General features: G+C 42.8%; 1 protein-coding gene across 5 annotated transcripts in view; it reads left to right on the plus strand.

Annotated features, from left to right (window-relative positions):
- Nucleotides 1-25,073, plus strand: part of TEAD1 (TEA domain transcription factor 1) — a 157,516-nt gene that overhangs the window by 32,335 nt on the left and 100,108 nt on the right. For 4 of the 5 annotated variants that reach the window (XM_018076056.2, XM_018076054.2, XM_018076053.2 and 1 more), the window contains exon 2: nucleotides 21,130-21,383. In XM_018076056.2, coding sequence (XP_017931545.1) covers nucleotides 21,236-21,383 — 148 coding nt within the window. In that variant the 5' untranslated portion in view covers nucleotides 21,130-21,235. Of the gene's footprint in view, nucleotides 1-21,129; nucleotides 21,384-25,073 lie in introns of those variants that run through there. The other variant, XM_008930795.2, reaches the window with a different exon arrangement.

Here is a 25,073-nt window from a genome sequence, read left to right on the forward strand (position 1 = left end):
GGCTGAGATTTCAGAAGCTGGCCACTGGATCACGTTGTGTCCTTGCTGGGTCTCCTTTCCCCTGGTTGGGAGCAGCTTGCATCCAGGGCCCAGGGATGGCCTTGCTGCTCCCCCCGGTGCCTGCCTGGCCCAGCTCCAGCTGCATCCCAGCTCTGCCTCCCAGGTGCTCTGTTGTTTTAGGAGTGGCTACTTTTAGGGACAGCCTCCCTCATCATCCCTTTCTTTCCCTGAGCAAACACTGCAGTACAAGGGACATAAGCTTTATGAAGAATTTGTTAGCTGATGGTGCCCCCAGCTCTGGTGGAAATGTTAAGAAGGAAAAATGATTTTTATCTGCACTCTGAATCTGTTTTAAATACTGCACTTTTTATGATTTCCATATGATTCTTGGGGATTTTAACATCAAAAGACCCAGATTATCCTAATTGGTGTAAGAGGTTGGAAAGGTTTTCTTCATGCTGAACTTAAATAGGGTTCCTGCTTGGCTGCTTTTGCACTGACTTAGTCCTTTTGTGACATGAAAGCCAATTGCAGCCAAGCAGATTCCCTCTTTTTTCTTGTTTAATAAACTGAAATAACCATACTGTTAAGTATTAAAATGCAGAAGCATCACGCATTTTTAAAGCTTCCAGAAATAGCCTACAACGCACTGCAGAAATTAGTGAAGCCATACATGTAATAAAAAACATTTGGTAATGGACTCTGGATCAGTTAGTAAGCTGATTTACTGCCTGCCCTGTGTTTTCTCTCCTCTCCATAAACTATCATTTACAGATAGTAACAGCTAGGATTTTTTTGGAAACTTTTTTTTTTTGAGGAGGGAGGAAAACCCCTTAGATTTAAACAGCGCCAGTAAATAGCTTTGTACGGCTTTGCTCCCGATGATTACTTTCCCTGTTTAGCAGAAAAACCAGCCTTTTTTTTGTTGACGGTAGTTTTCCTACGGAGAAGGATCACGCCTGGGTCGCTGCTCCCGTACAATGGGCGTATCTTCCCCGCACAGATGGCTCGGCTCGGGTTGGTACCTGGCCCGGGCTCAACCCCCGCCCGGTGCCGGGAGCGCTCCCGCGGCAGAGCCCTGCCAGCCCCTCGCCCCCTCCCTGGGCTCCAGAGCCAGGCTCTGGAGGTGCACCCTGTGCTGTGGGATGTGCTTGTGCTGGCAGAACGTCCCCCGCTCCTGGGGGAAGAACGAAACAGATGGGAGAAGAGTCCAGCTTTGCTGCACCTCTCCGCGTTTTTGGCTCTGTGGGTTTGCGCCTCGAACAGCGTGTACTCCTTCCTCTGTGAAGTGGATTAGAAATCTCCCCTCCCCCTCTGATAGTTTGATGTCTGGGCATAAATGTCCATTTGAGAGGTCATAATTTCTATTTACTTCCTGGTGAATTATTAGGTAAACACTTGAGGTAAAAGTATGCTCTGCTGTTCCAGCAGTTGCCAAGAGTCTAAGACACAGATTTTTCCCCCTACTCCCTTTTTACGCTCTGCCACGCTTGCTGAAGGCAGTTTCAGTAAACTTTGTTTAGCCTGCTCACTACTGGCAACACCCTCTTGAAAACCTGGGCACCAGAACTTGTTTTGGGACTGAAAAATTTGCTTTGCTCCCAGTATATTTCTTCGTGGTTTTGAATAATTTTTCAAGCATAAGAATAGAAGACAAAAAAAAGAAGCTGAGGGGGAGACATAAGGGGCATCTATGCACACAGGTTAGATTTTCAGCATTTAACTAACTACTTGCTTTGTTGTACTGTAGCTTCTAAACTATCTCTGTAAAACATTTACTTGTTTGGCTTTAATCGCACCCTTCCCTAAATGTTTGCTTTGCACATGAAACAAAGCCATCCTTAAGACTGCAATGAAACCATTAGTTAGTGTTCATTAAAAAAAAAAAAGAAGCAACAGCCAAAATTAAGTTAAACATTCAAACATCAATCAAGAATTAAAATAATAGCAGAGTTTCTAATGTGGAGATCTCAGTCTAAATCTTAAATACAGTCTGTAATGTTCTCTGCAGGTTTTAACTGATTTTGGCTTCTGTGACCACAGGTCTGAGGTCACAGCAGGCTCCTGATGTGTCTAACAAGTGACAGTTTCTATTATCTGCATAATATTCTCTTTATTTCTGATCTCCATCTCACTGTGTGTAGTTACCTGACTATTTCTGCAGTTATCTAGGTGTTTACTTTCATATTTGAAACTTGCTTTTGCCTTCCCCCTCCTTCACAGGAAAGTAAATCATTGAAAGGAAAAGAGTACCAAAGAGAAATAGATAATTTATATAGCAGAAAAAGAAGAAAAATAATAATAAAAAAATAAAATAGAATCCTACAGAGTTCTTTATGCAACAACAATCCTCAAGAATGGAAAAAAGAATGGAGTGGAAAAGCAATTGGAATTTATGTGGAACTCTCAGTGGGCTCATAGACACAGATTAAGATTCAGTGCTAAATGCCTGGAAAGAACATTTCCTAATTTTTACCCAAAGAATTGTTGTTTGCAGAACTTATGACATTAAAATGGTGAGAAAAAGACTCTAGAAAGTTGAAAAAGAAGATACAGGGAACCAGATACTCTGATTTTGGCATATTTTTTCTATAGAGAAAGGTTTTCACTTAGTGGTGAAAACTGTGTGCACAGTTCCAAGTCCCTGGGAAAGAAATCTGGAAGTTTTACTGTGAGACAGAAAAGACTGACACAATTTGAGAAGCCTTAGTGAGCTTATAAAGCATGCCTGGGAAAGTCCCTCATGCAAATCATTCATAATCACGTTCGTCCAATTGTAAAAGCCAAACTCCCTGAAAATCGGAGCAACTTTGTTGGAATAGGATGCAGAAATTAAACATTTTGTGCTCCACTGTGAGTATGAAGTCACAGACAAGATCTGACACTTTCTTCACTTTGCAAGATTGAACTCATATTTTCCAGCTGTGCGTGAACGTCTGTATGTATTTGTTTTTCCTTTGTTCCTTAATATTCCTGTGGAATCAGGCCACATGTTAAGGAAGACTTTTGTGTGTTGCCAGTGCTGTGTGTGCCTCGGTAGCTGTGTCCCAGGTTAAGTGGGGGTGTGGGGTCCCTGATACTAAGGCCGTTCTTAGGGGGTGTTGTGTCGTCTGTCTTGGGCTGCCTTTCTGTCGTGTCAGATCAGCTGTAGAATTCACACTGAAACTGGTAGGAATCATTAAGGATCAACTTTCCCTGACCCAAAACTCCTGGTGACAGGCATCTCGGGTCCAGATTCTTCTGCTGTTGATGCTGTTAGTCCTGACTCGTAGTCCTTTAGAAGCTTCATTACCTGAGTGAGAAGAGAGAGGAGGCCAGGCGTGTGCTACTGCAAGCCAAGGTGCCCTTCCCCTACTTGGAATATGCTGAAAGCCTGAGAAAGCCAGAGGGGAAGGTTTTTTGCCAGCTCCTAACTGATGTAGTGGAGGGTGCAGGGCAACAAGAAACCACTTGTGGCTTCCTTAATCTGCATCCCCAAGTCCTACCGTGCAGCTCTGCTTTATGGTTTTGGTGAGAAATCCCTCTGAGCTCACAGCTGCTGGAGCGAAGTTACGCTGCCTCTGGATCAGTCCTGGTGATGGGCTGGACTGCCAGGAGCTGCCATGTGTGTCACAGCACAGGCAGGAGCCCCCCCCCCCACAATCTAGTTCATAATTACACTGTGGGAGACAGAAAGCACCCTCTTTGTCTCTCAGATTTCACCCTGTTTCTGGTACTGATTTGCTGGGCAGCCAGCTTTGGAGTCACCAGCACCCATGTACTCATTGCTCTCTTCCTTATCCTGCTAGACTATCTGAAATCATTTGAAGAAAGACGAAGATTAAAAGATGGCTTGAGGATTTTTTCAAAATATACTATAAATTTACTATAGTAAATCTCAAGCCTCTCTCAGATCTGCTTTCTGCATCACTTGTCTAACCCTGATGCTACCTGGGAGGAGGGACCTGTAATTCAAATTATTATGCTGTCTTCCAAGAGTATAAACATTTTTTCTCTTCATAGTATCTAGGAAGGAGTGTACTCTGGACATGCAGCTACCTCCTCCTCAAATTTCTTATTTACCTGATCCATGGTGGTTTCTCTGAGGGAGAATCACAGAAGGATACTCAAAAGTGTTCAGAGTTTCTGCAGTCCCTGAACATCATTCTTATGAGTCTGGCTGGGGTTAAGAACGTTGCTTTTTAGGAAGGAGAAGTCTGAAATACAATGTGTTTTTCCCTGAGTTGTCATTTTTTGTGGCCATGGCATAAAGAAGGTTGCAGAATATCTATAAGACACAGACTATTTTTGACTCTGCTGAATCCGAGAAGATTAATTGTCCAATTCTGCCCTAAGTAAATTTTTTTATTTTTTTTCAGTAGCAAAATGGTTTTCAGACCCTTCTTGTGAAATGTATCCCGCATTTTTACTATTACTTTAGAACAATAGCTCGGCTCCCCATTTGGAATCCACGACAGCAAGCCTGAGTGTGAGAGCCAACCCTCCATGCATGCAGAGGGCTGAGCCCAGGAAGGTTCAGTGCTCCAGCCTGTGTGAACACCAAAGTCCTCTCCACCTGCATCTGCAGTGTGGGAAGTCGGGACTCCTGGGGAGACCTGCAGATCTTCCTGTGTGAACCTCTGTCTGTTTGAGAATACAGAATGATGACCAGAAAGAATTTGATTCCTGCAGTATGGCTTAGCTGCCATAGATGTGTTGCAGCTGTACTTTTCCTGGAGAGAGAGAGATCTCTTCTGGCAACATGTGATTTAGAGGGCTCTCATTGCATGGAGAAGGGTCAGAGGAGCCTTAGGTGTCTCAGCTGTGGAAAGCGGACAAAGGTAGCCTGGGGAGGCCTTGGAAATGTAGGAGCCATAAAGACCTTTGCTCCTGTTCTGTGAGTTGTTTGTGAAGTTGCTAGTGGGAACAGAATGATTTTTAAGCCCAAGACTCTTAGCTGATGTGGTGCAATGAATAACCCTTCTTCTACATGGACGTGGCTGGTAATCAGTAGCTTGCTAGGTACTTCTGGCTTCCTAAAACAGAGGCATGCACTTGTGGGAGTCTGAACTGTACATGCCCATTTTTTGTCCAATCTGGGAAGTGGTGCCTGTGATTCTGTACCTCACATTAGCAAACTGAGTTCTTGTCCTGGAGGGGTTTTGAGTCCCCTGTGATACGAGTTGGCTTCAGTGGAACATGTGGTGCTTGGCACCTCCTGCACTTGCGGGTCAGTTGTTTGCGAACAAAGGCGAGCACGAGGTTCTGCACAAGAGGTCGTCCTGGGGCCCTGGGAAGGGCTCAGCAAGTCACCAGTCCTACAGGACAGTCTGCAGAGTTCAGAGCCCAAATCTTATTGTAAAGCAGTAGGAAATGCAGCAGATGAAGTCTCAGCATGACATTAATCTCTTATATCTAAAGCACAGCTGGTAGGTCTCTGGTGCTCTTCAGTACTGAGCTATGGCCTCCAAGAGGGCTGAATGCAAAAACATCCTGCTCAGGCCACCCCAGTGAGAGGAGAGCTGTGTTTGCCACCTAGGATGCAAAGTTCATTTGTGGTCTAGGAGATAGAGGGCTCCTTGCTCACTTGAACCCAGTACTAAAGCTACAGCCTTAGGGCCTCTCTGTGGAGTATTAGCCTACTCCCCAATGTTTGGGCTTTCCATGGAAGCTGTTCCCCCATGAACTGTGGTTACCTCAGCTCAGCCCCCAGTGCTCTCCTACATGATGGCTGTTGAGGGGGTCCTCAAATGGCAGTGTGCAGCTCATACCCAGCTGCACAGAGCTTGGTGCCTCTCATATGGGTCTGCAGATTGTGCTAACAGAGCAAGGGTGGATGCAAAGTTTCAACATGTGTAAAACAGATAAGGCCATGGTGTCCTTGTGAATGTCCAGTGTAGTCCTCAGGTAGACAGAATTTATCAGCTATGGCCTCAAAATCCTTTTTTTGTAGACATCTATAACAGTCACTTTTGACTTTTACCACCTCACAGCTGATTAATAAGAAGTTACACAGGCAGCTAATTTATGGTGGACTTAGAAATGAAACGTAAAAGTTGAGGGAGTGCAAAATGCCATCAGATGCATTTTCTGGGATTAATGCATATTAAGTCCTTTGGTGAACAGATGTGGATTTAAATACATGCTTACATGTAAGCATGAGTGTGACTTACTTGAACAAAACTAAATTTCCCTTTTGCTTCCTGCAAAATCTCCATGCAGGTAAAGCCCCGAATCTTCTGTGACCTTGGTTATCTGTCTTGGAAGTGGCCATTGTCACTCACTATATAAGACTGACTAGGATATGTCTGCAGCCTAGCCTGTGGTACATGATATAATGTGTAATTGTTTCTATCTGGTTAAAAATTGTTACCTGAGTTAAATTTCCTGATGAAAAGCAGAACAGCTCATAATGTTTGCCCTCCATTTGCTGTCATTTATAATTAGACTGTAAACTCCTCAGAGCAAGAATTTGCTGCCCTTCTGTGCACCTCTAGTGCCAAACACACTGGGGTCTTGATATTAGTTGAGTTGCCATTAATAATAAATAGAGAGTAAAAGGAGAATGTGTAAATGCATTCAAACGTGTAGTGAGGCTTTTAAGTATAATTGTTATCGCTGCAAATCTCTGCGTGGTTGGCAGCTGGGCTGCCCTGGAAGTGCAGTGTCCCTGTAATTGAAGTCTGCCCACTTTTCTGGTCTGTCAGAGCCTGCCTCTGATGGGCAGTGTCTGGAATATCCATAAGGAAGGACCCAGGGCAGGGCTGCTCGGCAGTAAAGACAAGCCAGTTTGCCTTCAGCTCCTTTTCCGAGAGACTTAAGGATGCCCAAGCTCATTACATTAGGATATGGCTCAAGGTTAAGTAACTTTTCAGTAATTAATACATAAACACAGGACTAGAGTTTCATCCTGGGCTCTGCCCTTTTGAATCCCTGTGTAACACTATGGAAGGGAAGCTCTCTGCTGGATGAGACACGGCACCCAGGTCTCCTTCACAGCCTTAGTGCTGTGGAGGCATCTCGGAGGGGAAGGAGCTGAGAGCAGGCTCCTTCAGTTTTCATCATTGTTTCACCTATTAATTTCATTTTGTTGACCCTCAGTGTTCGCTTGTTCTCTGCTTTGTTTCGATCTGGTTTTCATTATTTATTTGGATTGGTTTGTATTTTGGATCATATCTGTGCTACTAAGGTTTTCTGGTGCCAGTTTTAACAGCAGCAGTGCCGATTTTGAGAGAGGAATATTTGGGGCTATATTTATGTAACTCCAGCAATTACTGCTTATGGTGGCTAGTGCTGTAAATACCGGAGATGGGTAAATTCCTTAGAAGCTCTGGGAGAGTTATTGTTGTGCTGTAGTGACTACTGATGGTGGAATCCAAACTGAGAATTTTTTAGCTTTTCCAGATTTGAACCTCAGGTTGTTTCCCCCACCCCCTGGTAAAGTGTACCCTTCAGTTCTGGACATTGTATTCTTGCTGTGAGAGTTTTTTAATTTCATATATCCAGAAAACTTGTGTTTTAGTTTGGATCAGCTGCAGGAAGAGGTGGAAAAGTGCGGAGAGCAAGAATCATTTGGTAGGCGCAGCTGTGAAACAGAAATAAATCAAGGTGGCAGAAAGGTGGGCTAGAGAAGGAATGAAAATTGAAGAGTTTGTTACTGTAAATCCACATGGTTAGTAAATCCAACCATCAAATTGCAGCTGCAGTGTCAGAAAATTTGAATTACATTCCATTTTAAGAAGAAAAGTGTATTAATAAAACAGTGTGCAATACATCTTCCATGCACAGCATAAATAAAACTACTTTTGAGCTCTGACTACAAATGTATTCATTGTAAAAGTAACACTCTTGTTGATCTAAAATCTCATGCACTTATCTGCTGTCATATCTATCTGTGGTGCAGTGACATTGAGCCAGGAAATGCTGTTCAAAAAATAATTGACATGTGAAAAATAAAAGTCCTTGGCTCTAAGTCACAGTGTTTCTCTATCAAGAGCCAAGCTTGCTTCTACTGTAATGTTCATCAGCATTTTTTTAGTACTTTCAAATAAAATTTAAGAAATGTTATTTGAGGAAAGCAACAGCTATTCTGAGGAAGGAAGCCAAAATACTTTCTTTTCTCTGGGTCACTTGCTGGCTCATTCCCTTTCTGGGTCATTCTTTTTTGCCTGGGTCACTTTCTCCTTCTAATTCATATTCATTTAATGATAATAACTCAAATAATCAAATGCAATATATTTGTCTAGGATTTCCAAGGATTTGACTAGCAGTAAGTCGAAAAAGGCTTGTTTGGTTTTGAGGGCACTGGATCGCAACCTGATTGAGCTCAGTGAACAGGATATGACAAATGGTAAAGCACAGGAATGCTTAAAGAATCATACAGCAAGTCAATGGCTAAGTAGGAGAAGAACCAAGCGCACTCTAATGCTTTTCTTCAAGTGTTAGATTCACTAGAAACACCACTAGATACTTAAAGATTCATGGTCCGATCTCCTGTAGACTTGCCATTCTGACATTTGCTTTTCATACAAGTCAGACATTGTTCTAGCTTAAAAAGAGGCCTGCCCTTCAAGGACTGAAAAGCCTGCAACCTGGAATTTAGAAAGAAAAAAAGCCCAGGGTTTTAATGGTGTTTTGTGGTGGTGAATTAAATTGTGAAACTTGAAGTCTCAGCTATCAACATGAAGCCACCCTTAGCCTCTAACTGGAAACATACTGGAGAAGCCATGCTACAAGTGTTCAGTTTTCTCTACAATAAAAGCATCCATTGAGTTAAAGGAACATTTGTGCATAGACATTATGAAAAACAGAGGTAATTTTGGAGAGCTAATGTGATTTAAGATAATTTAAAAGTATAAATAATTGAGGCTATTTGTCTTTTTCTGAGCTTGACTAAATATTTTATATAGGACTTTGTGCTTGCATGAGCATTAACTGTTCTTCATAAACAGGTTTTGGTACTGCCTAACCTTCAGATATTAAATAATACTTGTGTTAGAGGCATTGTATTTATAGCAGAAATTGCAACTATTGGCTGGTTTTAGCGAGGTCCTCTTGACCACTGTGGGCAGAGGCACTTATCTTTTGTCATTTGAAAACACTGTTGGCATTTTATTGTATATTCTCCTTCCCTTGGGGATTCTGTGGAATGTAATACGTTTTCATATTACTACAAAACTATCTCGTTGAGACCCCAGTTAGGATGGCAAAACTGTATCAAAAACTTTGAAAAAGCCACCTTCTATCTCCTTCAGAGACCTTGCAGTCTAAATAACAGCATTGTCCTGGGAAGGTGTTTCTGCCCACACTGGTCAGAGAACCAAGCTGGACTCTGCAGTGTTTGAACCATTTCAGGAGCAGTACACACAACATGTGGCTGACACAACCACTCCAGGTCTGCTGGAACCCCATCGGACCAGTGGAGAAAACATACAGGGAAATTAGTTACACTAGCCAGTTCCCCCCTGAAATCAGCCTTGAAAGGGTACACTCCCCTTTTGTGTCCCTCCTGTCAAATGGAGGAGATTGACAGACAGAGAAGAAGTGGAAGGTCCTGACTGAAACAGGATAAGGGACAACATATGTCCATGTGTTTGCTCTGTTTCTGTAATAAATTCGATGGGTTTTCCTCATTGCTTTAGAAAGGCTCCTTTCTGTAAGGATTTCTGTTGGTGCTCATTTCCCATCCCACCCCCTCTTCCACATGTGGCAGGGACAGATGTCAGTCCCTGGCATGAGCGAACAGACAGCAGTGCAAATCCCCAGCACAGACCTCCATGGCTGTGGAGTTGGACAAGTTCAGCGCTCCCCTCCCAGGAAGTGGCTCCGGCTGCGGTGGGGCAGAGGGGTGACTCAGGAGGGGGGAGGATGGCTGGGGTTTGCTAAGCTTGGGCATGGACCTGCTCCCACACAGCAGCTTGTGAGAAGGGGCACTTGGGCCTGGAGTTGGAGCTGGAAATAAGAGGTGAGGTCTTGGACAAGGGGAGCTGTCCTTCAGGCAGATGGAGAGGCAGGTGATGATTGCCCATGGAACTGTGAATGGTGAGCACAGGGGAGGAAGGGGTGCTGTGGCAGAAATGAGTGTGCTGTGAAATCGGTACTTTTGTTAAATTCAAGATTTTTAAAGCCCAGGAGAATTATCAGGATTAGTTCCTAGGCTTGTACTTTTTGTTTGGGTTTTTAATGTTTTGTTTTCTGCTGCCTGAACCACACCATCTCTTCTTTAGCTCTGCCAGCGTCCAGTGAATTCACAATTCTAATGGTTGCCAGCAAAGTTATTTTTGTGGAAAATTGACACCTCCTGAAGCAGGATTAAACTACAGTGAACAAGGAGTTGAAATAGACTGGAAATATAAGTCAGAGCTTAAGACAGAAATTGCTTCCTCAACAGGCAATAACTACAAGAGAAGTGCAGAATAACTGCATAACTATTATATTGAGTTCTGAAAATGCTATAGCTAGTTATTGTAGGGTTTACTTGTGTCCAGCAATTAAAGATTGCCACAGTTTGGGATTGTTTCAGAATCTCAGCAGGAGAGCGTTTTCTACTACTCCCTTGTAGAACATGTAAGTCCTGGTCCATAAAAGCATCTTCAGTCCTCAGGGGAATCTTATATGAGATGTCAGAAATAAATTTTCCATTATGGACAGCATGCAAGCTGTAGACCTGCCATTATCTGTATGAGACAGTCATATGGACAAAGTGAGGCCACTGCCAATGCATTCACCACCTGTGAGGGACAGGTGTTGGAGGCAAGAGTGAGATGGAAGAAAGAAGTTGGTGTATAAGTGCTGTCTAAGTAACGCTCATTTCCTTAAGTAGAAGGCTTCCTTTGTAATAGATAAACAACTCAGACTTAAAATTTAATTTGGCAGGTAATTTACCCATAACACTACTGCTAGCAGCTGGAAAACAGAATGAGTTAAAATATTTTTATTTGACAGCTACTGCATTTGCAAACAGAATTGTTGCTTTGATTTTTCTCTATACACAAAAACACGAGGTGGGGTTTCCAGTGTTGGCATGCGATGAAGACACTAGACATGTTGTGACTAGTCTACATGGACCCCAAGTCCTATCTGATCTCATATGCTGATTTCTGAAATCTCTTTCTGTTTAGAGTTGGTGAGCACAAGGCCAGAAAACTGGGATCAAATCTCAGCCCTGCTGAGGACTGTGGCGCTATGATTTCACCCCTTCCTTTTTTTTTTTTTTTTTTTGTTGTCTTGCAATTCTGTGTCCTATCACCAGAAAACCACAGCCTTTCCCAAAGTGAGCCTCCCAGTATTATCACTTCTCTGTTTCCAGGCTCCTTCAGGGTTGATAGGCAGGGCCTTTTTCCAGCCAAAACAATTGCTAATGGAGATGTGAGGAGCTTCATTAAAATTGGAGTGATTATTCATATGTATAAAATGGCTCTGTGTTGGCAGAATCAGAGCCCGGGGCGGTAGCTCAAGTAGTAACACCAAAGCAGAATAAAGCTGTTTTCTCCTGGTTTTGCCTGGTACAAAACCAGCACATTCAGGTGAGCATGAGTCATTCATAACAAGTCTGTAGCAACTTTAGAGGGATAGAGCTCATGGATAGTGTTTGGTAGTTTTTTAACTTGTAAAATGAATTTTAGCTGCAATTTAGCTCTTTCAACAAATGTTTGAGAAAGTCTGTGTGTGCATGTGTGTGTGTGTTTGCTCTTGCACAAAGGAGTGTTTGTATAACATCTGCAAAGCAGAGAACAAGTGGTCTTGAGGGATAAAAGGTGCCAGTGCTGGATTCCAGGGGTGGCTTTGGCCAACTGGAAGTTGCACTTTGTCCAAAACTTGATTTTCTCCTGCTTCATAAAAGAAGGGTCCTTCTTCAGCTTGGAATGGGGAAAGGGTTAATCTTGTGGCTGTTTCTTGTTTAAACAAATGCACCTGAGTAAATGAACGAACCTTTTACTCCACTGTGCCTTCTTTGTACCTTTTTAACAGAATACTTAAATCATTATATAAAATATTTTTTATATAGGCAAAAGTTTTATGTTACATATGAACCAGTAAGACTTTGGACCACCCTTCAAATAGCATTGGTTTTCCCTTTCCTGAGTGAACTTACATAAAGTTGTTCAAGCAGGTGGTTTTCTGTCCCTTTTCCCACCTCACTCAGAGCTGTTAGAGTGAACACTGATGTTTTTGCAGCCATTGTGGAAAAAAAAACTTTCATCCTGAAAACAAGTTATTAAAAAAAAAAAAGAGAGAGAGAGAAAAATCTAATACCGGAGTACAAAAGCAGTTAGTCATATGCCAGGAATAGAATAAGAGAGCCATGAATGTGAAGGATTGCATCTGGTTTTGCACATGTCTGTGTGACATGGGAACTCCAATAAAATTAGGGAGGCTTAGGAAACTGGGGAAACAAATGAATTCAGAGCTACATCTAGACAGAATGACTTGCCAGGTCCATCATATGTGTGAGCAGTGGATCATATGTGGTCCCAGCAGGAAGCTAGTAACACACCAGAGATCAAGGATGTACCTAATTCTGGTATTTATAACACTTGGTATGTGGTATTAATAGTTCCAGCTTGTCTTCTGAGGTACAAAATTACTAGTCATGCTCAGTGGTGCTGTGGGAAACAGGGCAGTTACAGCAAACTACAAAGAAGAGATCGTCTGTCTGCACATGGGAAAGCCATTTACATCATTCCCATAGCCCCAGGTAGATGGGACTGAAACAGTGGGAAAACCACCAGTAGATGCAGAAGATGGATAGCTCCAAAGGTATTCAGTGTGTTTGTGTCTGTACCCAGATCCAGATCCCAAAGCTATGTGTATGGAGAGGTAGGGAGAGATGAACAGCACTGGAGCTGAAGGAGGGCCAGTGTCTGTTTTCTTAGGGCATTTACAGTGTAATTAATAATTTGTGGAGTCACTGGGAAGGCACAGAGCCTCTGTGCAGAAGGAATCCCTGTCTCAGCTTCCTCTGGGTGACTGAACTTAAGGCACTCAAGGAACAGACAGTTATTGCGCGTAAGCAAGAACTGCATCTATTTTCGTGTCCCTTTTTCCAGTCTTGTACGTCAAAAAACATATTGCCCTGACAGCCACATGTACTAGTTTTTGTTTTCTGTTTACATGTGTTGGCAGCAGAATGAGTTATAGTGACCTGCCAAACACGTGCTCCATGAACACGGCCCAAGCAAAGCAGTGGCTGCAGATCTGGCCCTGAGGGACCTTCTGCGGCCTCTACGTACAGGCCTTGGGGTCGGGAAATGTTTCTTACAGACCTGCAGTGCAGTAGTTTGGGCACTGACATTTTCAGTGCCAAAGAACAGCTCTCTGGCCAGCCCAAGCCATATCACTCTCTCTGGGAGCAGAGCCTCCCCTCCCTGTAAGGACAGACCCGCCTTGGCCACCGACCATTCCTCTAAAAGCTGAATAATTGGCGATTGAGCGAAATATTAATAATCCCCACTTCACAATATATAGCAACTTTTGCCGTAGAAAAGTCACAGCTGGAGCACAGCTGGGGCAAGCACGGCATGGCATTACACTGGTAATAGATGCTGCCGTTGCCATTCACAAACCATGTCCCCGCTGGGTGACAGGAGGGGCACGGTCAGCTCCCGCTGCACAGCACAGCGGCTGGGTTGTTGCACAGTCTCTTCCTGCAGTGGCAGAAAGAATGGCTTCTCCTTCTGAGGGCTGGTAAATATTTTATCCTTTCCTTCGCTTCGTGTTGGCAATTAGCAAAAGCAAGACAGACACGGCGCTCAACGTTCTTCATCCTGCCGAGTGCCAAGTCGTAGTGAGGATAATCTTTGTTGGTTACCACCACGATGCAGGACTGGAGCTGGGTGAAATGCCAGGAACACCCTTATAATTGAAGCCAGCTGGGTGTAAATGAGCTCTAGCACCTAGGATGAGCGTGGCTGCTTCGGTATCACAGGGGAAGGAATCGTATCTCCAGCAGCTGTGACTGTAATGAGATAGGCATTCACAACGGGTATGTTGAGATTCACCTACCCGGTGATAACTCGGTAATCCGGGGAGACCATGGCCCTCGAGTGGTGTGTAGCCCCTTAAAAAGCAGTTTTTCAAGCTGGATTGCTGGCCGCTAGCTAGTTAATATGTATGCTTTTGAAACTGTAGCCGCTTGCTGAAGGTGTCCTGGTGAGCCAGCACAAAGCTGACAGAGCCCAGGAGTGTGGTGTAGTCACAGTCAGAATCCAGTCGTTTCCCCACTGAGAAGATGAACTGTTTTATTAACAGTATGAAATTAAAACTAATGGAAAAGAAAACTGGGTTGGAGTCAATGACTCAGTATCCTTACAACAATAATCATATATCAACAAAAGCAGCTTTTGGAAAAATAAATAAATGAGGCCCTCAGAGTGGTACCAAATACTCTTTTCACTTGCATAAAGAATGCAGAGATGAAAGCTGTTTGCAAAGGGAAGAATTCCCATGTATTAGCATCAACCCACTCTTTGCTGAGTAATCTGTTTCTATAAGCAAAAAAAAAAGGCAATTCAAGGAGAATGCATTGTTTCTTTTTATAAATAGTTCATATAATCCTAATTTTGCATTTAGGCCTATATGCTGCCTACTCTTGCAGATCTAAGTCATTCTTTGTTCAGTAAGTTTCCTCAGAGTTTGTGAAAATACACATGTAAACCTTCTCAGATGATCAGGGTGCAGAGTTCTGTTGGAAGAAAACTATCGCTTCACTGATGTTATGTTACATGTTCTTGGTATTTTACACACTGACATGGCACTGTCTGTCTTCCTGCTACTTTTATGTTTACCCTGAGTGCGGTAGTTGAGGAGAAGAAAGTGTGCCTGAATTCACTGCATAATGCACTCGCTTCAGAAAAAAGCATCATGTGCTCTTCACAGGTGTTCTGTAGCTGCAGTTGAACTGATCATGTTATTCCTGCACAGATCCCAAAGACAAATCTGAAATAGGTAGCTTGCAGTTAATACATAGCTTGAATCCCAAGCAAGAAATGGTAACTTCTATCTTAGGGCAACAAAGGTAGTTTATATGAACGATAGAAAGTACATGGAAGCATCACTGCATGCAACTATGTGATCACTGAAAAAGCACAGCATCAAAATTTCTTCCTGAAGTGTTCATGCAATCAGAGAAAAACTTGTTTTATTTCATTTCAGTGGCAAATGTGAAGGGCTGAATTAGTCCGACTGAGTTTTAAAGGAAAACTTTATCCTACAAATGGGCTGCTTCTGTCTCCTGGTGCTCTTTCTTCTTAGAGGGAATAACTGCTGATAAGTAGAACTTGTAACAGAAATACAATATAAAGTCATTTTAATCTAATGGTTTCACCACTGAATGCTCTGTAAATTATTTACATTTTTATTCTTCATACTGTGTTATATCCTTTCCTCATAAAAAGAAATTATATATAAAATGGCTTGAATATATATAGTGTTTTCCTGAAAGTAATGCCTGAAGAACACCTCAGTGAATCAGGAAAATCTATATATACTTACCTATCACAGCTAGAAAATCCATAGTGTAAATTTCTTTTTAAATAAAAAAGTTATTTTTTATATGCTTGACTTGCATAAACACTTTAAAGATACTTTTACTGGCAACATAGAAACATAAAATCCTAGTAAAATTCATTCAAGCTTTCCACCAGTTCCATATTTAATTTAATCAATGCAGAAAGAGCTTGAGAAATCTGGATATGATGGCAAGAGTTGTGCAGTTCAACAGATATCTGGAAGCACTGGAGGCAGCCTCATCTCCCAAAACTCCCATGGAGAGTACCAGCAGGAGATGGAACCTTCTCCTCCCCAGCCTGGTGGTTTGGTCTTCCCCCATCCTGGCTGCCTTGATGAGCTACTTCACGGGTGGCTTTTGCCAGTGATGCTCATGCAGGAGGATGCCCAGCAGGATGCCCAGCTCCTGTGCAAGGAGACTGCGCTGAGTGAAGGAGCGTGGAGCTCCACAGGCACCTGCAGTAGGAAGCCTGGTTTTGCCTGGATTCCTGCCCTGCAGCTGACAAAGCTGTCTGGTCACTAGGACATGTGTGAAGTCTCTTGGGCACCTGGATTCCCCCATGCCTAGTCAAGGATGTGCTCCCAGGGCAGGTTTCCTCCTGTTGGGGCTGAGTCTCACGGCATCATGTAGTTCATTTCTCTACCTCAGACAGGGCTGAGCATTGATCCTGAGAAACATTTGTGTCACCTCCTCTGAACAACCTCTCTTCTCCAGCAGTTCCCCCGTGCCCTCAGATGCTTCCAGGGTGTGACTTGGTAGGGTCAGAACAGTCTTCCAAATGACCAACCTAGAGTTTTCTTGCTGCAATTTAAGTTGAAATGGCCAAGAGTTGCTTCTCTGCTTTGCTTTTACCTTTTCCTTATTTGAAAGTGGTTATCTTCTCACATCAGCCTTCTCTAAATTTAAACAAACCTAATTCCTTTCCTGGTAGGTCATGTTTTCTAGATCTGATAACTTTCTTCCTCTGGATTCTCTCCAGAGCTTTAGCACTCCAGCTGTGGATTTGCACTGCTGAACAAAGCAAAAGGAAAATCCCATGGGCCTGCAACATTTCAAACCTTCAGAGAAAATTTGCCATCTGCAAATTTAGAATTAGTTGGTTTTTACTCATCTGCTCATTATCATCTCGATGTTTATAAAAAACTTGTTGAATTCTCGATCCCATTGTTTTTATATAATTGAAGCTGAGTTTGTTCACAAAAATAAAATGTATCTTTAAAAGTGTAATTTACCCCTTCAACACTAAAAATCTTTACCTCTAGAATTAAAGTTTTTCTGAAAGACAGGTTTTAGGAATATTGGTCTGGTTGAAAGAACAGCCATCTACAGCTATTCATAGCCAGAAGATCAGTGTGGATAACTACACTGGTGCTTTCTCACCTGCCAATTCTTGCAGGTGCCATTGTAGATTATCTCAAAAATACCTACACTTCATCCCCTTCAAGCAGACACAATTTAGAAGACTTGGGGGATATAATGTTTTCTTTCTCAGACACCTCTCAGAATCAAGGCATGTTTTCAGTCATTCTCGTGTTCCTGCACCAATATCTGCAGAGTATTAATCCTCTTCCAGTGGTTATGTGACACCACAGTGAAGGCACCATTTGGCACCTGTACACTGAAATCCAAGAAAGTAAATGAATTAAGCAAACAGAGAAAATGGTTTAACTTTTGCAAGATATTATGAAATAAGATTCGTCCGTAATGACTTTTGAAAGACAGTGTTTTCATGTTGGTTCATTGTGCAAATATTGAAGGGTATGAAACATATCAAGGCCTTAAATCTGCACTTGTCCTATGCTCCTGTGAGGAGCTATTGATCTCAGTTGTTGGTCTGTGAGCAGCAGCTTTCTGAGCAAGTCCAGGTTTGCATTGCTCATAAAGTGAAGGCATAAGAGAGTGTTTTGTGCAAGTAAAGAAACCATTCCCTTGATAAGAAGTTGCAGACTATCATTTGGTTTTAGTTAAATACATTGGTTTGATCAACTCTGACAATGGCTAGTCTTGTTTCTCTGTGTTTTTAAAGTAATTTTTCAAGTTGATCTACTGAGGGAACATAATGATAATAAGTCCTATCTTGTACCTCATCGAGCTGTCTTGAATGGATTGGCGATAAAACCTGTTTATAAAATCCTTTATTGCCCCTACTAATTTCTCCATTCCGAAATGTAACATTGTGTTGTTTGGGGGGGGTGGGGGAGATACCTCCATTGTGCAGAGAAAAAGTGTCTTAATTACTGAACAACAAAAGATATACTTAGAAGTGACTTAACTGGAGAGAATGGAAAGCAACTGCAGGAAGGATGCATTTGGGGTTGCAGCTAAAGGAGTGTTATGCACAGGGGAAGCTGTCTTGAAATATGTAAGACTGGTGTTGGAAGGAAAACTCTAGTTAGGAGAGACCTCCTAAACTGCAGTAGTGTGCTTTAAATAATCCTAGAATGATCTGTCATGTGTACAAGCTCTGATTCTGGTGAAGGGAGGTGGGGTTGATTACCCCCAGGAGCTTAACTCTTTGTCTGCTGGAAGTTGGTATTGCAAGATTTGGAGTTTGCTAATAAAAATAAGGCTTGCTTTTAAAAACAATTTTTATAAATTTAAATTGGATTGTAAATCCACATGTTTCACAAGAGATTCATAGCTCATTAGAAATGTGAAACAAAGTTCATCTGTCAACAGCTTGTATTATTTTTGATAATCGTGAAGAACTTCAGCGTAAGAAGTCTGAAATTTTTCGTCACAGTTGGGTCCTTAGAATTCAAGCTAAGAAGGATGTGGAATTGCCTTTTGATATGCAGAGGTGAGCTGGAAGTGATTAACTGAGTTAGCTCATTATTTTCCTGAAATAAGAGGGAGTCATTTAGCAGTTGTAATCCAAGTGTTTTTTTCTCCTTGGTCCTCTAGATTGATCTGTAGTGTCAGCATTCACCAAAACAGAAATCACTGAAAATAACCTTTAGTATGAGAGGTTTTCTTCCAGCAGGTTGCTTCCTGCCCCAGTTGTACAGATGTTCTGGAAGAAACATTTGGTTGTCTTACATTTTAGAGTCTGGAATAGTAGCTACTAATGCCTCAAGATGATATCCAAGTATGTAAAAAGGAATGGGAAGGGAGATAGCACCTTAGTGAAAATTCACCAGTAAACACGATGCAAGATATAACATGAATATCAAGTAACATTAATTACTTTAGAGCCTCACTGTGATCCTTGTGCTTTTTAATTATTTCGGCATAATGTAATAACAAGGGCTGGTTTATAGGGCGATAATAAGACTTGAGGCTATGACTGTGACAGATTTTGTAAGCAGAGGGTGGTTGGGCTGAGCAAAAGCTGCCTGTGGCTGTGCTGTGCATTGCATATTGTTGAGCCTGGGATCAGGGAGGGGAAGGATTTCCTCCTGTAGTCACCTCTGAAGAACAGACCCAGGAAACAGTCCCATTTGGTGCTGTCTTCTGGTGAAATGCTCAGTGGTGGTCTCGATCATGTGAAGTCCTCCAGTAGCCATTTTCCCCTGCACTATGGCAATAAAACTGAAACCTCCCTAATTATCCCTGTTAACATTCAATTACCTCTCATTTACCTAAAATTCCCCCTGTATGTGGAGGCTTAAGTGGACATGATTGTTTAATGTCAGTACTTTCCCGGTATCGCTGTGTTTATGCTTTGACTTTAATCTTACATACAAGTTTCAACTCTTGCAGGGGTTGAATCAACCATTCAACCTTCTGAGGATGAGGAAGGATGGTGTGTTTCACTGTTTTACCAAGGTTTACATCTCCCTTCATGTGATGAGAACTTAAAAATTTTGTATATTCTGGATTTCCCAGATAATAAGTGGTGCATTTGGCCAGACTTCTCACCCACTTACCATTTGTGTGTGGTTCCCTGCGAATCCATCTGCTCCCTCATTATCAGTTATTAAAAAGCGTTTGAGGCAGTGATTAGCCTGGCGATTGCTGTGCTGAAATGTTCAAACCAATGTGAAGTTAAGAAATGCCTCATTTATGGAAACAGACGGGCGAGTAAGGAAAATCAAGTTCTTGGGAGCCCATTTCACATGTGCTGATCCCTCCGAGCTCCTGTTAAGAGCCTGGAGGAGTGGAAATACCCCATACTTTGGATGTCAGACTGGTAATGTTGGTCTGTGAGACTGAGAGGCTGCTCCCTGTTTCCCCGGTTTCAGCTCTGTTGTTTTTTTTTTTGCAAGACACCGTAGCCTCCGAGGGACTGGACTGTCAGGTTTTGGTTATCTCTAGCGATTGGTTGATTGGTGAGTTCGAGTGAGGGCTGCTGAAAATATTTCCTCTTTCAGGGAGTTCTCCAGCCCAAAGCTCAGAGGTGTCATGGCCTTCCATGTACAACCTCCCCTTCTTTCTCCGTGCGGTAAATGCCGTTCTGCCACTTTTCACCTGTTGTTTTATGGGCATCCTGTGAGATCCCAGTGAGAGGTGTATCAGCATGAGCATGGAGGTGTGCAGAAGGGGAAGCCCCTCTCCTCTGCCCCAGCAGAGTAAAACTGTTATAGTTTGGGGATTCTGAGTGTTTACGCAGCAAACTGGATTTTTAAGTGCGTTTGCAGCTCATGTGTGCATGTTTGAACACTCCCATCCACTTAGATTAGTTAGAGTCACCAAACTTCTTCGTTTTTCAAAATAAAACTGCATTATGCCTAGACACGTTGAGCCAAATCTCTTCCTGGTGTTATTTCACTGACTTCTTGAAGAATTACACCAGAGGTGAATGTGGTCTGGTATAGCAGCTTTTTTGCCTGGAGCAAGTCTTTATAGCAGAGTTGTATTTCTCTCAAAAATATAAAAGGAACACTGACAGATCTGCAGCTCTGCTGGTGTGAGCAGGTGCAGCTATATTAAATTATTTCTTATTAAATTGATTCAGCAACTTGAAGCTTGTAATTTTTGTTCTGCTATGGTTCTGTGACAGAGACCTTTTAAATCAAGCAGAGCATATATCTTTTCTTGTAATTCCTTTCTCTGATATTATCATTTAAAAAATTTCTTCTCGTATGTAGCTCAGCTTCTTATTGTATTATTTATTTGGGTAAGATCTGAAAATTACAGCCTTTTCCACTTCATTGCATTGAGCTGTGTCATCACTAGTGTAATTCCATTTACTCCACTGACATCCGGATGAATGCGAACAATAGTTTTTGCTTTTGTTTTTAGGTTCAAGTGGGTTTAGGCTCTGGTGGTCACTGTGGCATAAATTGGTGTGCTTTCCTTCCAGCCAGTGGAAGTACGCTGATTTACTCCTGCCTGAGGGTCTGGCTCGTTATTTTAAGGGTGCCAGTCTTCAACCAGATGAAATGTGGCTGGAGAGTTTTTCCAAGTATTAAGACCCACTTTGTCTATCTGTGAAAAATAACCTGATGCTCTATGCCTTCATGTAATTGCACACAGAAAATGTGGTAGAGTTCCCCTTCTGACGGCCTTGTTGCTCCACCTGTGCTCATTTGAGGTAGAATGGTTATTAGTTTTTCACTTTTCCTGGGTGCACCCCATGCTCGTGTTACGGCCATTCCTGCTCAGCTGCAGTTAACTTAGCATCAAAGTAGACAGAAATGTTTACCTGGAGTTCCATGTCTTTAATGCCTTTCGGGGTTGTTTGTTTGTTTGTTTTGCAGGTTTATTTCCTTGAAGACTCCAGGCTTAGGCTTGGAGACCCCAGCCATCACCATTGAGCCCAGCAGCTGGAGCGGCAGCGAGAGTCCTGCCGAAGATATTGAAAGAATGAGTGATTCTGCAGATAAACCTATTGACAATGATGCAGAAGGTGTCTGGAGCCCTGACATTGAACAGAGCTTTCAGGAGGCTCTAGCTATCTATCCACCATGTGGGAGGAGGAAAATCATCTTATCAGATGAAGGCAAAATGTATGGTAAGTGGTACATGTTTTAGCCTTTGGAAATAATTGTGCCGATGAGAACTGTAGAGCTCAGCTTGTTTTCACACAAAATTCCTAGTTCTGATTTTGGTACTTTTGGAGTAAACCTGGAAGAAACCTGTGAAGTTGGCAGAGCTCAGCTGGGCTGATGTGGTGGTCAGGACTGTCTGAGCCAGTTCCTTCACGACTGGCACTAGGAAGCAATATTGATACAGAATTGTGCTGTGCTGTGGTTGAATGTGAATGTTTAAAAGAAACTTCTAAATGTGTTTACTCCTTGGGCATAGAAGAAGTAAGCATTTTTCTTTATTTTTTAATAAGTGGTGAAGACAGGGAAATGGGAAGCACTGTCTGCGTGGTGGTGTGGCAGATTTTGCAATACCGAACTGAAAAGTGATAAAGTTCTCGTCGTGTTCAGAAGCCTCTCGATGAAAGAGGAAAGTTAGGGGTGCCTTGGCATCTCTTTTCTTCCCCCCCCCCCTTTTCCCTTCCCTCCGTGCGAACTGCTACAAATCAGATGACGTGCTGACAGCATTCCATAAATACGGGCTCCGCGGAGGGACACTGACATCTGCACGCACCGTCGGGGCTCTGTAGCTTTCGTCCCGCTCTCGTTTTTTTTTACTTTTCCATTTTGCAAACCCCTCCTGGGGACCGGCAGAGCCCCTCCCTGGGGTGCCCGTGCTGTGGGTGGCTGTGCCCCCCCTGGGGACACTCCAGCACTGGCTCTGGCTGGAGTACCTGGCCGGGCAGCCCCAGGCAGGGGCGGGGGCCCAGCCCCGAGCAGATGGTGCTGCAGCTGCCACCAGCTGTGCCCCCCGCTGAGGTCATGGAAACAGGGACTCTGCTGCCGCTGCTGCGGACCAGGGCCCCCGGCCCCTCCGCAGCTGCCGTGTGACCCCGGCGGCCACACCAAACAGTCGCGTCTGGGAAAAAAAAAAAAAAAAAAAAAAAAAAAAAAAGGGTTGGGATGAAGCATCTCAGCTGCCCTTGGCAGAAAGTTGCTGGGGCCGGGTTTCCTGCCTGGGTGTTTGCTTTTTTTTCCTCCCCCCACCCCCCCTTCTCCCGCCCTCCTGTTCTGCCACTGCCCAAGGGAATATAATCTCTCTTGTCCTCTCCTCCTCGCCCCTTTCCGCCTGTTTTGATTGCGTTTTGATGCTGTTATTTTCCTTTGGAAAGGGGAGATGATTTGCCTAATTAGAAGGTTGTGCTCCTTCTAGGAGTACATAAGCATGTATATACAAACAAGCTTATTGTGTACTTATGCTCAAAAGCTCTACTTAGGCTTGAACAGCCTCATCAGCCAAAATAACTGTGGCTGCATTTTTTTTTTAATCAGGATCCCTACAACCACACTAGTCACCCCTGAAATCTGATTTTCGCTGTTCTGAAGCATTTTTTGTGCCATTGTATAAATTAAAGAAGTTAACTTTTTTATTCATTCCTTTTGACAATCACTGACTTCATTTGATGGTTCTCTAATCCGGAATGTTAAGACTTGTTGAATTATATATGTATAAAGCTATTTGTGCATATCTAATTGCTGATTAATACTGGTAGCTAGTAGTACCGTAAGCATATGCACATCTCACATTTGTACTAATCCTAAGTCAAATATAGTTTATTTTCAATCAAAAAAGGATCTAAGTGTGCTTGATGCTGAAAACCTGACTTAAAGCGTTGCCCTGATTGAGAAGAAAAAAAAAAAATGTGTTAGGAAGTGCAAGGGTACTCTATGAGCAGAATTTACATCCTGACTTTGCAGTGGATGAACTCATGTTTTCATTCTTCAAGCTGAGTAACTGCTTTGTAGTGTTTGAGGATTTATTGAAACCATGCTAGGTTTCTGAGGACTTTTCTAATAGAGTCTTATGGCCCTGAGAGCATAATTGTTCTCAAAGGATTTTGAAATCAAAACAGTGTAAGTGTTTTAGATTCTGTGTGGCATAATGAAAATAATTTAATGCCTTTTAGTGGCATACCAAGTTTATTTCACTTACAAGAGAGACATTGCAGTATCTCTAAGCTTCCACAGTGTTGGGGGATATTGTAATGTGTCAGTAATTCATGAACCTTGTAAGACAAGAGGTCAAGAGAGCACCATTTCATTTTCTGTCTGAAATTACCTTTAGATATAGGCACAAGAACAAATATGATTTTTATAGAGGCAAATATAATGATCACTCTGTGTGGATTGAGTTAAGCAATTGTAGTTTTTGATCTTTGGAGAGAGACTTTGAGAAGAGCAGGGATTTTGCTTGAAGAAATATTTTAAGTCTTTGCCTTTGATTTAATGAGAGCTTTGTGACATTCGTGTAAGCAGAAGCCAGAGTTTCTTCACTGTTCTTTGTGGTGGTCTAAAACCATCCTAAAACTCATGTTTCTATGAGCTCTGTGTACAGACTCTTGGTCAGCTGGCTCAGGGGGACTTGGTGGATTGCTCAAGGAGGACTGGGGGGCATGAAATCTGGGGGGTGGGGGTGGCAGAGGGGCGCCTGCCCCTGGTGCCACCTGGGCAGGAGCAGAGTGTCCCACTGGTACTGAGGGACATCTGTGACCTCTCTGGGCAGCCTGAATCACTTCAGCTGTTCCTCTACAGCTGAAATCTCAAGTGAAGGAGGGAAGGGAAGGGGAGGGTGTTTTCCTCTCCCCTTGCCTTCCCAAAAAAGTAACTTAAGGCACAAGAGGATGACGAGAACAAAAAACTTCTGATCCTATACCCACAGAAAAGGGTTGCAGGGCCCCATGGCTGGGAAGGGAAAGAGGATGTCTAGACTTTTTTTTTTTTTTGCCTTAGGGCATCCTCAGGCTATAAAGGCAAAGCTGTAAATGCTCCTGTGCAAGACCAGGAGCGTTTCAGGCTGCTGCTGGCCCAGGGTTGTGGCTCCTTGAAGAAACCTTCAGAAAAGAAAATGAAAGCTTAATGAAACTCTCGTTTTTAAATTAATAGGAAATGGTTGGATAAGAAGCAAAGACACTTGTTTTGGTTCAGATGGGTAAATTCCAGTTTGGAAATTCTTGAGAGAGAGGGAATGCAGGGTGAGGCCAAGGGAACAGGGATAAGCTTTCTGCAGGAAAGCACTATCCATCACTTCTTTTCCTCTTTCCCTTGTGCATGTGGTTCTGAAGGTCTTAGAGTGTTGGTTTTGTTCCTAGTGCAGTATTGACTAAAAGTAAATAAAATTAAAGAAAGGTGAGGATGGTATAAGTATGAAGGCTTGAAGGAAGATAGAGGAACACATCTATAAGTTGATGCTCACACTCTTTGTGGAAGCAGGCAAGCATAGCCCATAGAGGAAAGACAGAGTTCTTAGACCCATTTTCATTTGTCTTGCAAGGTATTTGTAAGATTTTTTTCATCTGTACCATTTCAAAAGAAAAATTGATCAAACAAAAATACCATCCACTGGTACAAAGTGGGACACCCTGTAATTTGCCTTCCCTCTCAGAGATCCATTCCCATGAATTTCCATGTCCTTGTTTATCCAGCACATAGTAAAACTCAAGCCCATTAGAGGGCATTGGCTGTCCTGTATTTGTACTTTCTTCCGATTGTTGGTCTTTTACTGCTGACAGTTTAGTTGCTTGTAGCAATTCCTGTGAACTCACTTAATGGCAGGATATTTGCCTGTGCTTGTCTTTGCTCCTGGGAGAGTGTTTTGGAAAAGATTACAAGAACGAAAG

The sequence above is a fragment of the Manacus vitellinus genome, unplaced genomic scaffold (assembly GCF_001715985.3).
Source record: "Manacus vitellinus isolate BGI_N305 unplaced genomic scaffold, ASM171598v3 scaffold_30_pilon, whole genome shotgun sequence".
In the NCBI taxonomy this organism is placed as follows: domain Eukaryota; kingdom Metazoa; phylum Chordata; class Aves; order Passeriformes; family Pipridae; genus Manacus; species Manacus vitellinus.